This window comes from Bombus fervidus, chromosome 3, assembly GCF_041682495.2.
Source record: "Bombus fervidus isolate BK054 chromosome 3, iyBomFerv1, whole genome shotgun sequence".
NCBI lineage: Eukaryota > Metazoa > Arthropoda > Insecta > Hymenoptera > Apidae > Bombus > Bombus fervidus.
In genome coordinates this window covers 5,573,099-5,589,037 of record NC_091519.1, presented here as the reverse complement: position 1 = coordinate 5,589,037, position 15,939 = coordinate 5,573,099, and the positions used below count along the sequence as shown (strand labels likewise).

At 41.2% G+C, this 15,939-nt stretch overlaps 1 protein-coding gene across 2 annotated transcripts in view; it reads right to left on the bottom strand.

Moving 5' to 3' along the window:
- Positions 1–15,939, bottom strand: part of Glut4ef (Glucose transporter 4 enhancer factor) — a 94,507-nt gene that overhangs the window by 47,402 nt on the left and 31,166 nt on the right. For both annotated transcript variants that reach the window (XM_072000156.1, XM_072000155.1), the window contains exon 2: positions 11,198–11,358. In XM_072000156.1, the coding sequence (XP_071856257.1) occupies positions 11,198–11,358 (161 nt within the window). The remainder of the gene's footprint in view (positions 1–11,197; positions 11,359–15,939) is intronic.

The window sequence follows — 15,939 nt, the reverse complement described above, 5'->3', positions numbered from 1 at the left end:
AAAAAGAAGCGTGAACACGATAGGCTTGTCTTTTGATTAATATTCTATCGCGTGGATCGTTAATCAAACGTGTCGTTTTGTCAAGATGCACACCTAACTCTTCTAACTCAATTTATCTCTGAATAATTAGCAGATAGGCGGAACTTGTTTAGATAAAACGAACACCTTTCTTCGAACCAGAGAACACTGCCATTCAACACGGATGAATTAAATTGAAGTTTCATGCTAATTCCTGCTGAAAAAGTAAGTTATACTTAAAAGGGAAAGTGTGTTGATCTCTCGATTAACATCTCAAGACGGCTATTAATCAAACGCGTCGCTTTATCATACCTGCAAGCCACTCCTTCCTCTTCATTTCCATCCTTGAATAATCGACAAATGGGAGAAATTGCGTTTTCATCTTTCTTAGAGGACGTTATTTCGCGTATAACGAAAGTTCCAATCTCGCAACTTTATAACTAATTTTATCTACATCTTGTAATACGATTATCTACGTTTTTCACATAGCCGATAAATATCCTCCCTTAAAATGTCGCGTACTAAACGTTCTTTAAATTCAAAACGGTCGTCAAGCGAAACTCAAAGTCCTCTTTAGCCCTACGAACGCAAAACCTCAACATCCAAGAATACGATCCACCGCTGCAACCCTACCTGTCGATTTAACTCGAGTAAAGTCGTCTAATTAGTCGGGTTATTACCGCCCATGAGCAAGGCCCATGTCCCTGAAGCGGGCATTCGATGGAACAAAAGCTTCATCCAAGTGCGAGCAACGAGTCCCTCGTCGGAAAAGTTCTCTCTAGCAAGGTCTCGGAATTTTGCACGGCGAAACATTCTCTTGTTGGCTTCGACACACAAAGCGCCGAGAAGGGTATATAAACTCGCGGGAGGGTATCTCGGTGTTGCACACGATGCGACTCGGGTCGATGTATTGGTGCACGTGTACTGCTCCGGTTTCATTGTCCCAGATTTACCAGTGGGATAGAGAGTGACCCACCCCTTGACCAGTCGAAGCGAGAGAAGGGCCAAGAGCGTCGTCACGGAACCCTCTCCTTCCTTTTCTCTTTTTCTTTTCGCTCTTCTCCTTCTTATTCTTCTCCATGCCCCTTGGCTCTTCTACCTCAACAAGTAGCAGCGGTTGCCAAGTACTACAACAGGTACGAGCGGCGGTGTATGCGCTGGCACGTGCAGACCCACGTCGGCCAACAAAGGAGGAAAGCTCGTAGTGCGCGAGAAAAGAGGTAGAGGGGACTCGCGAGACTCGAGCGCATTCCAAGGGTATAGCAAGAGAGGATTTTCGAGGGAACGGGGAAACCAGGAAGGATAAAAACGACGCGTGGCTCCGTGTATCTGACCCATTTATTCGACGCGACCCGCACCGCTAGGTACGTAGCTCCATCGATCGGCCTAGATCCGTGGCCCCAGCCTGGCACGACCTACTATTTGTTAGACCACCTTAACCACCCTCGTGTACCATCGGCCGCCCCGGACGCCTCTCCGTCTCGCTCACCTCGTCGAGCAGGCACGACTACCCTCGCGATCCGTGTGGTATCAACTTTAGACGAGCCATCGGCGTCTCGCTCGCAACCCTTGCACAATCGGAGCCTTGGCGGGCGAGCGAAGGTCGCGCAACCGATTCGGCTGTGCCGTAACGCTTTGCTAAATAGATGCTTCGGTGAGACAATTCGCAGGAGGATTTTCATGACTATTTCGTTGGGACGATTTTTCATACAGAATTACAGCGATTCTTGGGTTAGGATTGGATGAGAGTGGATATAACGGCGACTGCTAATTTCCAGAATGAAGCTGACGACAAAGAAGGGAAGAAAAGAGGAGAACAGACGAAAATAAACAAAACAAATATAGGAAAAATTCCTAAATATTACTCGATACACGGAGATTCCGCAAATCACGTGTGTTTACATAGTGTACACGCGATTCTAGTTCTAATTTGCAAACAGTGAATAGAGTCGAAATGCCTTGCTGATTGCGTCATTTCGTTCGTCGTTAGCGCTGTCTGAACACACGCGGAATGCGTTGAAAACTACTACTTCTCTGTTTTGTCATCAAAAAAAGAAAACGAAGGATCGTGAGAGAAGAAGAGATATTCGGAGCTCGGATGTAAATTGCGAAGAGAAGAAGGTTTCGCGAGACAAAAATGACATCTGCCAGTTGTTCGTTGCTCTATAGGTCAAGATCACGCCTGTTGGCATATTTTGTCGTTCGAGACCTTGGCTACTCGCTCGTGTGCACTCTGTCTTTTGTCTTGCATATACCTAAGATACACACGTTACACGCTAGGATCGTAGTTTCGTACTCTAACTTCGTTCTAGCTTCTGCTACCTTCGTCCTGTTCAAGCTTTAGTAACTTCCTTTCGAAGTCCAATGAACATCGCGTTGTTCTAGGTCAGTGAACCTCGGGAACTCGAACAATGGTCCTGGGGAACAGTGGAAAGGCAAAGTAAATTTTACGTCAAGATCTTTGAAGAGTCGAGAACTTTTCTTTATCTACAATAACGTACAAGTTAGATACTTGGGTAATCAAGATTATCAAGTTGACAAAATGCAACTGAAATTTTAAATGAAATTTGCTACAATTTTGTCCGCAAGGTTGTAATTGACGAGACAGACGGTTTTTATGGTATTCTGTAGTAACATGGATTTATTATTTTCTAGGATAAATTTTCAAATTGTTTCAAACAACGTATATCCGAATTTTATACTTGTACCTTGAATAAATATGCGAATACTTCTTTACTCTATTTCTTGTAGCTTAGAGCGTTTGGAATAGAGAAAGAACCTTCTTAATTCGTTTGGTGGTCGCACGATAGAAATAACATCGAGTCTTAGCACGTGGCGTACGGTTCCCAGAGGACGTGACATAGATACAGACGCTTCTTCCAAACGAGACAAATCGAAATAATAAAAGGCTAATTAAGAGGCTAAAGTAACGTGATCTCACCAAAGAAAAGCAGTTAAAAAGAAATGTTTTTCAACGAAACTATCGAACATAAACAACCTGAAATTTTGCAGCGTTATTAAACCACGTTTCAATCATATGCTAAATGTATTTCGAGTAAAGATAACGAATTTATTAAAAGAACATCAGCTAGAGTGTCCGCGAAGAAATTTTCTGCCATCGTGTGGATCAGAATATATTGGTGTTAACAAGCAATTCAGTATGTTTACAGCATGGAACCCTCTTCTATTATATTCTTAGACCAGTCCTACAGCCGAAACTCATTTATTTTCAATTAGCGTGGCTTCACAGCGTGGTCTTGTCTTAACGAACAACACGAAATAGCATTCATTAGCGGAAAGTGACTCGATAATGAATCTTGCAATCGCAAAGACGAGTTGAGTCTATTCCAGTGATATCGTAGAAGTTTATTTCTTGGGTATTTTGTTCAGCTATGGACATAAAAGATTAGTCTCATAACTAAAAACATACTTGTAAACTAAAAAATGCAACAATATCGTATACGATTCGTATATGATTCCAAATATATTATTTAAACATACGACCAAAGTAATACGATCGACTCGCTGTATAATGATCGCAAAATACGATAATCGCGAAATAACGCGAAAGTCATAGGCAAAAGAATTAAATCGACCTGACAAACGTATAAGAAAAGTCCAACGAACACTTCTGCGCGTATAATACGCTCCTCGACGATAATAATCTCTGAACCGAGGCACAGAATGACCGATCCGGAGACCACCCAGTTTGACTGTGAGTAGAAGACGGATCGAGATCGACGCTGATTGAACTCAATTAACGCGTTAACGCGCGACCAACGAACAGATCAAAGGGACAACGGACCGCGAACTCGAAGGGAACTGGAAATGGGCAGATTGAAACGGGACATGCAGTAGTCCTGGGATGGGAGGGGTTGCTAGGTACCGGTAAGGCTAGCATATACGAGTACAGAACGTGGTAGTGCACCTGACCCATATAGCGACGCGGTATTGATCGACCTAATTCTGTAAAGCCAACCGCCTCCCCGCCCGCAGAGATTGCCGCCCGAAATTACGTAAGCTAACCTACTGACTCACTGCACCCGTTGCCGCAGCAGAAACTTTCAGTTGTTACGCCCGTGTCTTTCGACTACCAAACTCTAACGCACCCTCTTTGCTATTCTCAAGTTCGAATCACGTTCGATGGAAAATCCACGAGTCATCGAGAAGCACGTGTGTAAGGCGAAAAAGAGTGGGAGAATTTGTAGGGAATGTTGGAGAATTTCGAGGTTTCTGCTATACAATGGGATTGTCGAGGGGAATCGAACGACTCTAGTACGCCCTGTTCGTTGAATCTCTCGAAAGATTAAGTTACTAAATGATGGAATAGTCTCTTACTACGTAGCATTCGCGTGTTTAACAAAATAAATACTTTTGATAATAAGGAACGTCGTCAGGGATCGAGACTTAAAAGGTTGGTGGCGATTTCATTCACTTTTATTGTCAGAAGCTATACATTCTGCTACGTGGGTGCAAAGAAAATAGATACACCGTTCGGTATAGATGATCAGCTGGTCGAAGCATCCATTGCTTCGAACATTCCAGCACGCTAACCCACCCATTACTATTTATCACCACTAATACTACTATTTCCATTCATTCGTTCAAGAAGGCAATTACAATCGCAACGCGGGAGAACGTTTTCCGACTGTCGTCGGTATAACATTAAAGAATCGTACTAGTTAAGGATTACAAACGTAGCGAACTAGTTTACGTACTTGATAAAATCACTCGTTTCCGTTGTATAGAAATGTCATCGTATTAAATCGTTTCAATTACTTGTACACGAGATACTCCAGACGAATAGAGTAAACCCCCCAAAAATTGACTTGAAAAACTTTCAACGGCGGAATAACTTAGCTAAGAAGGAGAACGCTGTGGCGGGCAATCAGGAAACCATAAAATCCGGTTAGTGAAATATTCATTGGCGAGCGTTCACTAGGAAGCAGACAACGTGCATAAGCGTCGAATAATTTAATCTCGTTTGCGCTAAAGACCGCGATTGCGGGCGAAACGTGGCCGTCGAACGAGAATCAACGCGAACGGATTGCCTTCCGAGCGCGAGCTCGTGAAGTTCATGAATTAAAAGCCGGGCAATCGATAGCCGTGGAATAATTGAATCTCATTGTACGTCGAAGACGATGATAATCGCCCCGAATACAGAACGATCCATCGTGAAAAAAGATCGAGTATCTGTATTACGTTTTTAATAAGCCTGAACGCGTTAATGATGGCTTCACAGTAAAAAAAAAGCAGCTACCATTTATCCTCGAGTATAATTAAAACGGAGCTTCGAGCGGTATTTGTAAATTGTATCTGTGCCTTAATCAACTGCCATATAATTTTTTATTTATTCCTGCTAATTTTTTAATCCTTTCTCTCGTGTTGGTTTACCAATGTTTCTTTCGGCGTTCGTTACTTACTATTCTCTTTCGCTACTAACGTTACTTTAAGAAAGGAAAGTAACGAAAGAATATTAGCTTTAAAAAAAATGTGAACAGCCGAACACAGAACGTTCCTTCGAAAAGATCAACATATCCATTTTCATCATAAAAATCATAATTTATCCCTGTCACATTGTTATTCCCCCTCCTACATCGTACTGTCAGAACAGGAAATTAAAAACCGCCTGTGTGCGCTAAACAAATGTAAAAGCGAACTGGAAATAAAATTTCAACTGCGGCGATAGAAAATTCCGCGAAATTCGATCGAAACTCGACATTTACAGAAAAATCACGATCTATTCGTACGTACCACTATGAATCCTCCGTTTCGACGTTTCCCTTAACAAAAAATTCTAAAACTTCTATTCGCCAACCAGAAGATAAAATGTGAGAAAGAAAACCTATACTACGCGAAACTAAAATTAAAGCTTCAACGATCACCTGCAAAGCACGTGACCAAAGAAAGCATAATAAGTAGTTGCCATTGGAAGAGAATCGCTTGCAGTTTCGTTACGAGAGAAAAGCATGATCTTGCTCAATTTACGAACGTCGAGTTGCAGTTGCAATTGCGCTACAGAGTAGCAGAATGCCCTCGCGTGCATGATTGCGTGTGAAAGGCCAAACAGGGCCATCGTTCGTTCTACGAAACGAGGCTACACGGTGAAAGAAGAAGAAGAAGAAGAAGAAGAAGCTTCGGATGAGTCGGGTTATTCGTCTTCCATGAGCAATCTCCGTTGTAATTCGAAAATTTTATCGATGAGAAGCCATGCATCATAAAGTTGTTTCTTGTTAGGAATAGTTCGAGTGAAAGGAATTTTCGAGGATGACGCTATTGTGAACGGAGAAGGGTAGGTCGGTCTACGGGGAATTTCAATTCAGTCACGGAATATTTTCGTTGCATTCTACTACACTTTCTCGATGAAAGAACCGATTAACAGGAATTAATCTGTTTCGAAGTTTATAAATACGATTGCGACGATGGACTTTTTCAAAATCATCGTCGTTTTTAAAGAAATATCAAGAAACGCTAGCACTGGAGGAAAATATCGAGTATTTAATCCAAGATAGAATGTCGGAAAAGCGTGGAAAATTCCACCTAAATCGAAGACCTAATAACCGAATAACCTAATAACCTCGTAACCTCTGTCAGTAGTTATCCCTTTGACCCATTAAGTATATGTACATTCTCATAAATCGTTCTCTCCAAATTTGAACACAATATCACAATCTATAAAACGATGACAGTTAGCTTGGCGAAATTGTTAGTTCGTCGTCTATCGACGACAACCGTGTTTAAAGAATTAAAGTCTAGATCGACTAGAAACACCATCGCTATGTTGATGCGTCAGGCCCAATGTCTTGTACGCACGTCGAACAGCGAGCAGCAAAACAAAAGCAACGAGAATCAGCTCGAAGGAGCCCGGTTGGTTCAGCCTCGAGAGGCCAGTCACCGGTGATGAATTTCGCGCGAGATCCTTGGCCGCGACGCAAGGTCTCGTTAAAGCCGGTAGCCGAGGGGCCCCGCGTGCGCTTTCGTCATCGATACACCATCGAGACTGGAAAGGCATTCGATTTCTCTCGCGAGAGAGGCCGTGGTGTGTGTGACCTCTCCTTTCACGTGGGGCAGGTCGTGCCAGGGCCAGGTGCGACAACCTCGGCCGAAAACACCGACGCAGGCCGTCTACCTGCGTGGCTTCGCCCTCAGCTACCGGACGTTGCACCTTCACCCCTCTTCCCTTCTCGGTATCCCTCCTCTGGTCGAAGTCGTCCTTTGTGAGGAGGATGTTCGAGGCCTCGGTCGTGCACGACTTCGTCCAATGGGGGGAAGAAAAAAAGGTAAAAGAAGGAAAAGTCGACACCGAGGTCGTTGGCATCGTGAAACTGCCGTTCTACCCTTCTCGGTGAGGGGAGACGATTATGGCGGTGAAGAGAAAGAGAGAGAGAGAGAGAGAGAGAGAGAGAGACAGGCAGACAGACAAACAGAGCGAGGAGAAACTGTGCGGCCGAAAAAGATGAGAGATCACTAGACACGGGTGGGTGGAAAGATGCGAGTTTTGAAACTTCTCGACAAGAGGCTAGCTTTCGAGGGGATACGTCGCTTCCTATTTTTTTGATTGGATACGGTTGATGGATTCTTACGAGGATGTTAATGGGATTTCATGCGATAATGACCTGAGCTGTGACAGACAGTTCAAACTCGAGCTGCTGTTGTCATTTGAAAGCGCGATAGGTGTACGAGTATTGGCTTGGTTTTATGATTCGAAGATGACGGTTGCGTCGTGGAATAAAGTACCGTTGTTGTTAATATCATGTTATCGAAATATACCTAATGTAAATTATTATGATGAAAGTTGTTTGAAGGCGAAAATGAAACAAAGGTGCGTAATCATGTTTCAATCTCAATAGAAGTCGACATTAACTGTGCTAATAACATCTATGTATAACCGGGCACGGTGTGGAATGTGGAACGTCAAAGCCTACGTGCATCACGGCAGGAACTCAATCAGTCAACCATTTCCGGGATATCGATCAAATACAAGAGGACCATGAGACGTTTCCGCAACATTGTACCGAGCACATGTACATGCATCGTTCTTTATTATAAAATAGAATACCGCAAATAAATTACCATGAGGGAAGACGACCGTCGCAACGATATGTAAGTATAATTCTTTTCAAGCATCCGTTTCAACTTTTTTCCATTGTTCAGCCTATTTTTTATCGAGAGAAGAGAGCTTATCTAAAGGACCCACGAGTGCATTAATATTCAACCCCTTGTGTTGCAGACAAACTCTTCTTACCTTCGAGCATGCGTCGCGTCGTGAAGTTGCACGGGCAAGGAAACAATTCAACGTTCATTATTCAGCCTTTAAAAGTCTTACCGGACAGATATATCCCCCTACGAAGTGCAGTCAAAGAGGTTTCAACGAACTAAGTTGTCTCATGGCGGTCGTACCACGCCATAAAAATGAAATTACGGTTTTGTAACGCTACAACGCGACTTGTTATTTCACAGTTCTCGGTCCTAAATCATAAAATCTACCGCTACACTTCTAAGCAACTGTACAGTTTCGGTTACCTTCGTATACGGCACGAGACACCTGGAAGGATACACGGTTTAATAGCCTTGAGTCTCTTAAGGTTCGGAAAACATTGTTAAAAAGAATTTGCTTTATGTCATCGTATATTGTTTTCGGTAGCTTTCCTTCATGAAGTCATATATTTATTTTATTTCCATCTTTATGGGGACATAAAAACTTAAGTCTAGGTTCATCGGTGACCTATAACAGCAGCCAGAAATAAAATTTTCATTAGCTTGGTATAAATACTCGCTGATTTACCGCTTGGCAAGGGACGCGAAGGAAAGTAACATTTTCAAGAATTTGTCACGCTTGCTATTTGTTTGCGACGAAATAATCTGAAGTTTCTCTTTAAGATTCCTAAGCACGTTTCTAAATAAAGTTAAGAAATTTAATCGAATTATCGAAATATCCAAAGATATCTGGCTGGTTAACATCAGTTCCTAAAAATCTTTATTTAAAAAGCGTGTATTTGATAGAAACAAAATTTTCACCAATAACAGCTCCGTGTCAAGACCAAACCTCTGAAACGCTAGGATTTTTAAAATCATCGTTCGATCCCTCGAGTCATCGACCGTATAACTTCTCGAAATCATCGAACGAACGAACCTAAAAACAGGACAACATACCCTGCTAGACAAAATCCCCGCCCCTCGTAAAGGTCAAAGCTCTCGCCCGCCTCCGTAGAAATTCCGCGCTCGTCGATCCCACGAAACGCGTTCCCCTCTGGCCAAATCGCGACGGTTGGATCGGATTCCGGGACGTTTCACGAGGGTGAGAGACGAAAGCACTTGGACGACTGCGTGCGGTGGAAAGGCGAGGGACAGGTGTCCGGCGAGGGTGCGTTCACGGTCTAACGATTGGCAACCAGACGCCTTTTAACGCTCCCCTGGTGCAACGTGTGGGTGCGCGCACAGCCTTTTTCGAACTAGCCGGAGAGATACCTTCGATTTTTAGGCGGAACACGCACACACAGATCGAATATGGGGACGTGCACGCTCGTATACAGGGTGAGGCACGCAAAGCACGATAGAATCTTTCAGAGAATATTAAAAACACCGGAAAGTGTTATTAGACGAAACCTATTAGGCGATTGATCTTTATTTAAAATTTATTCTCAAGAACATGAATACACAATATAAAAAATCGTTCGCTAGTAAAGCTGAGGTGTTTTACGAAGCCTGATATTTCTACGCTATGTGAAAACATTCGGAAGATTTTAAAATTGCTGATTCTTTCGCGAACCTTTTTGTACAGCCTTAAATATGCATAAGCGTAATGTATTAAGTTGTCCCAAAAGTTTCTTTCGTTTCATAAGTGAAATAATAGATGCACAATATTTTTTATTTTATATTATTTCATGGATTTATATATGATCCATTTTGTAGTAATAGAATAAAATGGATCAAACGTAATTTAATAAAATAATATAAAAGAAAAAATGTTGTGCATCTACTACTTTCTTATAAAACTTTTGGGACGATCTAGTATATTCTAAACGTGTTTTTGAACGACTACAATTGAACGACTACAATTTCTCTTAAATATTAGCATAATCAAAAATATACGAAGAACACGTGAATTGAACATATACATGTACTTTTTGATTGCTTTTTTCTCACCTGTATTCTTAAATGATTTTGAATATTTCATTGAATTCGTTCACATACACATTCATGTGGTTTCTAATATGGTTGTCGCTATGTATTTTCATGATCAATTTTTTAGGACAGCAATCTTGAAATCTTCTTCACCTTAAAAAATTGTTCTGTTAAAGAACTTTAACTTCGTTTGCCGATATTTTTCCACGTTACCGATACCACCAAAAATGTCTAACCGTTGCTCTTTGCACGACTCACCCTGTATATACGTATGTATGGGTGTGGTATGTGTCTACATGTGCGTGCACGCAGGCTCACACGAACCCACGCTAAATCTAGCGTGGAAGGGTCCGAAGGAACATCCAGAATTTTTTGAAGGGAGAATGAAATCGCGTTCGGTTACAACAATAGACGTATATCGTGCTCACGATCTTCTCGCGGACACGCTGCAATTTTGGCTTCTTTGCTTTAAAAGCAAATTTTTCGAAACTCCTTAATGATCGTGGATCACTTTGTACTTTTACTTCCAAAAATACCAATGATGCTTGAAGCATGTCAATTGGTAAAATTAAAGCAAAGCAAATGAATCTTATGTCGTACCTCGTTCGATAAGATTTAGTTGAATTAAGGTCGATACATTGCAAGAGTTGATTTATACTTACTATTTGACGGTTAATGTTCTAACGGAAGGGTGTAGCTAGCGGTGATCCATTGGATTTTGGGAATGGGAATTGCGCGTAGCATTTGAAAGATCATTGGAATTCTTGAGAGTGATGGGAGATCTACGGATATTGGTTTTGAGTTAGTTGGCTCGCGAAAGGATCGTTGTGAAGATGAAAGGAACAGAAGAATAGAAGTGCAAAGGTTTCGTGAGAGAGGAAATTCATTGTTAAAATATTAAGAAGATTATAAGACATCTTTTCTGTGAATTATCATTATCCGAATGACTGTTCTAACTCAGTTTATGACTCGAATTTGAAATTCGCAGACACGGTTCGTGTGATATGAAGTTGATACAAATGAAGTGAATAAATGGGACCAATTAGAGACTTACCCAATCACGTGTGGTACATCGATGGAGTGGGAAGACGCCCGCTTACGATCACCAGCCATATCAGCGAGTCTAGCGAAATCCGTATCCTGATCAGCCAGTCGGGCGCTCTTACGTGACTCGAGCAACCTGACCTCGTCTATACGTTTAGTCAGCCTCATCGTCTGCAACAAGATCAACGTACTCTCATAAGATGGAATGTCATACTCAAAATTTACACGTATTATAAAATTACCGAATTTTAGAAAGCAAACACTCTTTTTTCAATCTACGTACATATAGCTTGACTCTCGTTACCAACAACACATCGTAATCTATCGTACTATAATAATTCTTAGCAATGACAACCGGATTGTCATATTCGATTCTCGGGAGAAAGTTTGGATTTTTGAGCGGCACGCGATTCCCACTTTCCCCCGATTCACCTGCGCCGGCCGGTTAATCGCGCCACGCCGGTGATTACTTCCTCGTAATTACTCGGCTCGCGAGCGGCATTCCTGACCAAGGAGCGAACTAGCCCCGAGAGATACGCGTTATTCATGCGCGAGTTACGTCAGCCTGTGTTTCCCGCATTTGCAATGTTTTATTTGCGTTTTCCTTCGCTTCCTCTTCGATACAACTCGATTTGTCTTCATCCACCAGAACAATCTGATATAATTATCAAACGAAACGTCGAACGATTTCCACGAGTTCTCGTGCGAACGATCTTGCTAAGCGCTCTAAGCTTTATGGATATTCAAGACACTTTTCAACGATTAACGTGGCTCGTTGATAGCTCGCGATATTTGGCAGAATTTCCATTCGATGATATATGACGTAGGAGATATTAGGTTGTCGGAAAAGTTTCTTTTGTTTCATAAGATGATAATAGATGAACAACAATTCCTGTTTTATATTATTTTATCGAATTAGGTATGATCTATTGCGTTATATTTCTATTATTATGATCCTGCATAATTCAATAAAGTAATATAAAACAAAAAACATTGCGCGTCTATTATTTCCATATAAAACAAAAAACATTGCGCGTCTATTATTTCCATATAAAACGAAAGAAACTTTTCGGACAACCTAATATTACTGTTCAAGTATAGGTGAAGAAGATACTAAGGAAATCCTTGGAATTAACTTTTACTCGATTGAACAATGCGAATTAACTAGAGAAAAAAGGAAATTGCACAGGAAATATTATCTTAAGGCAATTTCGAGTAACAGGTCGACTGATTTAATAAATTAACGCAATTGCAAAATTGATGACGATCCAATGTACGTGCAAAACGAAAAGGTAATAAATCGAGCAAGTTACGCAAACGACGTAACCCATATGTTACCTTTCTAATCGCAATAAAACAAACAGAGGCCGGATATCATTTGAATAATTGCCAAGTTCGCGATTCCACTCGACTTAAAAATCTAGAAACTCGATAATAAGAGATAAAATGTACAACCGTATTGCCAATCGCAAATTCCTCTGTAGACCGTTTAGATGAAAAATGGACGATGAAAGATGACCGGATTGAGGCATGATTCACACCCAACTTCTGTTGCGCTGTCGCAGAACGAGTCTAATTTAAGCGATTTAGACGAACAAATTTATTAAACGTAATCTTATATAGTTTTACTTTTCTTATTATTTGTTCTTTCCACTATACGCGGCAGTGGACAAATGCAACTTCAAAGGTTAAACGATAAGTGGAAACACCATAATCTTACAAAGAAAAAGCAAGATTGTATTTGGATAAAAGCAATGAAGAAGTACAAATATATTGACCATTGCGAATTGGAAGCGAGTTCCAATTAACGCGTCAAACGCATGGGAAACGCAAGCTAATTGATTGGTATTAGACGTCGTAATAATAGATGAACAGGTACACGGACACGAGTTAACCCTACACGTTGGCCGGGAAACGAGATCGCCGGAACGATCAGCTCGTTTTTCCTCGAGAAAATGTATCAGTTGAAAAATACCAGTACTGTTAGGCGCATGATGGATACTCTCTTAATGAGAGCTCGCTTACTCGGAAATGTTTTCCATTCCTTTGGTTGCTCGGCAGGCGAGAAATTTGTATAAATACTTTCTTGTATAATTACCTAGTAATTTTATCGATGATATTAAGGACCTCGAAAGTTTTGTAAGGTATACATTTCTGTTGCAGTAATTTCCTCTACACGCACACACACACACACACACACACACACACACACAGGGTTTATTATATTATTCTTCTCTAATCTTTCTTATCAGTGATTTTTTCCAAATTCTTCGCTAATCGTTCTTTCGATCGACGTCCTATTGCTCAATATGAGAATTGAAGGAAAGAGAAACGATATATTAATACTATAATAACCATGGTATGGGATAAAATAACCAGGTAACAGTAGTTTAGCTATGCAAGAACACGGAATTTAAAGGAAACTTGGTCAAAGTAATCGAACCACGACTACGAATGATCCAATGCTTGATGCGTCATAATAAAAAGCGCAACTAAAGAGAAGAAGCGACACAATGAATGTATAGAACGATCTGAAAATCCGAACACAGCGAGGAAATGGCTGCTCCATCTGTCGCGCAAAAGGAAGAAAGGGTCCGCGTATCCAGAAACGTTGAACTCCGCGCACGTATACGCGGCCACGCAGAAAACGATCGGAACCGAGCCAGCAAACAGTTTACCCGTGGCAACGTCGTCATTATATTCGCATTATCGTGCCTCTGGCCGGGCGACTTGCACAAATGCATCCACCGTACGAGCTGTCGAGCCCTTGGAAAAAGCATTCACCGGGTTTCCAGCCGATTCAAACGCGTGTATCTCGAACTTATTCGCTCGCACGCACTGTACGCGCTTGTAATTGTACGGAACGCATGATACAGAGGCTGTGCAACTACCATGCGATCAGCAGCCTCTCGCTACCGACCTACGACTATCTTCTCAAAAAACCGAAGCCGCGAATTCCAAAACACCGCAAGTTCACGACCGATGTTTCGGATCGAAAGATCAGTTTCTTTGTTATTCTTAGTCAGCTTATTCAAAAAATGATATTTAAAAATAAATTCTTTGTAAGAAGAATGGATGGATTTTGAGAACGTTTGAGAATTGGAATAGACTCGTGGGCAACCATGTTGGCGTTCCTCGAGTTCGTAGACACGCAGATTTCTGTGCTTATACTTCAGTGATAATATATCGAGAAGAAACCAGAGTAAATATATTTTCATTGTATTTTTGGTTAACCTAAACGTGATACTGTATACAGTGGCTACAAAAGATATTGGCACATACGCGTATTTTTCACCAAATTTCCAATTATATTTACTTTGGATAAATATAACCGAGGATAAACACGGTTGATCTTCAGCCTTTTTGCCAGTTATTACAATGCAGCGTTTCTTGCGCGAAAGTGCTGCGTGTTAGTGGCGTTTAACCTTGTTCGAGAGAATTAGATTTGGTCTCGTGTCGATAGGTGCATTAACCGGTTAATGGCATACTAAATACTATGTGTATACAAATACAGGAAATTAATATCCGCGTTCGGTGTTGGCCGTGCGGCTACATTTACATCTTGGCTACTTTAAAATTCATCGACGATACGATTATCCCTTGGTTTCGAATGAAATTTAATGACCGGCCTGCCTATTCAATGAAACCAACGATTTCAATTCTTTTTTCTGCATTCTCTTGTAATCTCGTTTAAGCGTATAAAATTTTCCGCTTTTCTATTAAGGCGTACATATTTTTCAACTCAACATATAGATAAATACGGATATTACGCTTTAACTCTAACGATAGTATTTTTAAATAGTCGTGGTGTTCTTAGAAAGAAGAAAGAAGCTTATTTACGAGGATAAGTACATATATTCAAGAAAGTAGAACAATACTAAATCTATACAGCCATAAACTTAGCATCCAGCAACCTAAAAATTCAACAAACTGTTGCGTGAAGACCCTTAAGCTACATAGTCGTTTTCCTTTAACAACTGTATGCGAATCTATTGGGTTGGCAACTAAGTGATTGCGGATTTTGTCATTAGGTGGTAATCAATCACTTAGTTGCCAACCCAATAGATCCAAAATCTGCAAGTAGAACAGTCAATCGAAAGTTTTGACTGGTTCTAATTCGACGATCATTCTATTTTTCTTGTAAACGATAAGCCACGTCTTTCGAACATCTTTTGGACTTCACAACACAAAGTGTTTAAATAGCAACTAGAAAGATAAATTTCAAGGCAAAAGGTTAATCATCCTCCAAATAAGAAAAACCGCCTTCCAATTTCCTCGATTCCCCGATCTATCAGCCTGTTGATGAAATCCCGCCCATAAACGGTAGCAAAGTATAATAATTCTAGGTTTTATTAGGGTTTGTGGGATCCATACGGGGTCTACTACCGGCTACATCGATATTTCCAGTCCGAAATCGGCCGATCCACCTCTGCGGAAGCCTCTTATATAATTTTAATCCGGCCGCTGACCGGCAATGGGACGAGATAGGAATCACGCGCCGCTGAATTCGGCATGTAAATACGCCATGTAACGAATGTTACGCATGCCACCACGTTTCCACTCGAAATTCTCACTGTCGCGTTGCCTCACGCACACCGACTACCGTTAGAAATCAATTTCGAGCGTAAATTTGGACGACTTACTGTAATAAGCAGCCAGCTCCATTCTATATATATTTTTAGTAGAATATTCTATTTCGAAGAAAATACGTATTTTATAAAAAGAAGCAACTGAAAACGATACATAGCTCAC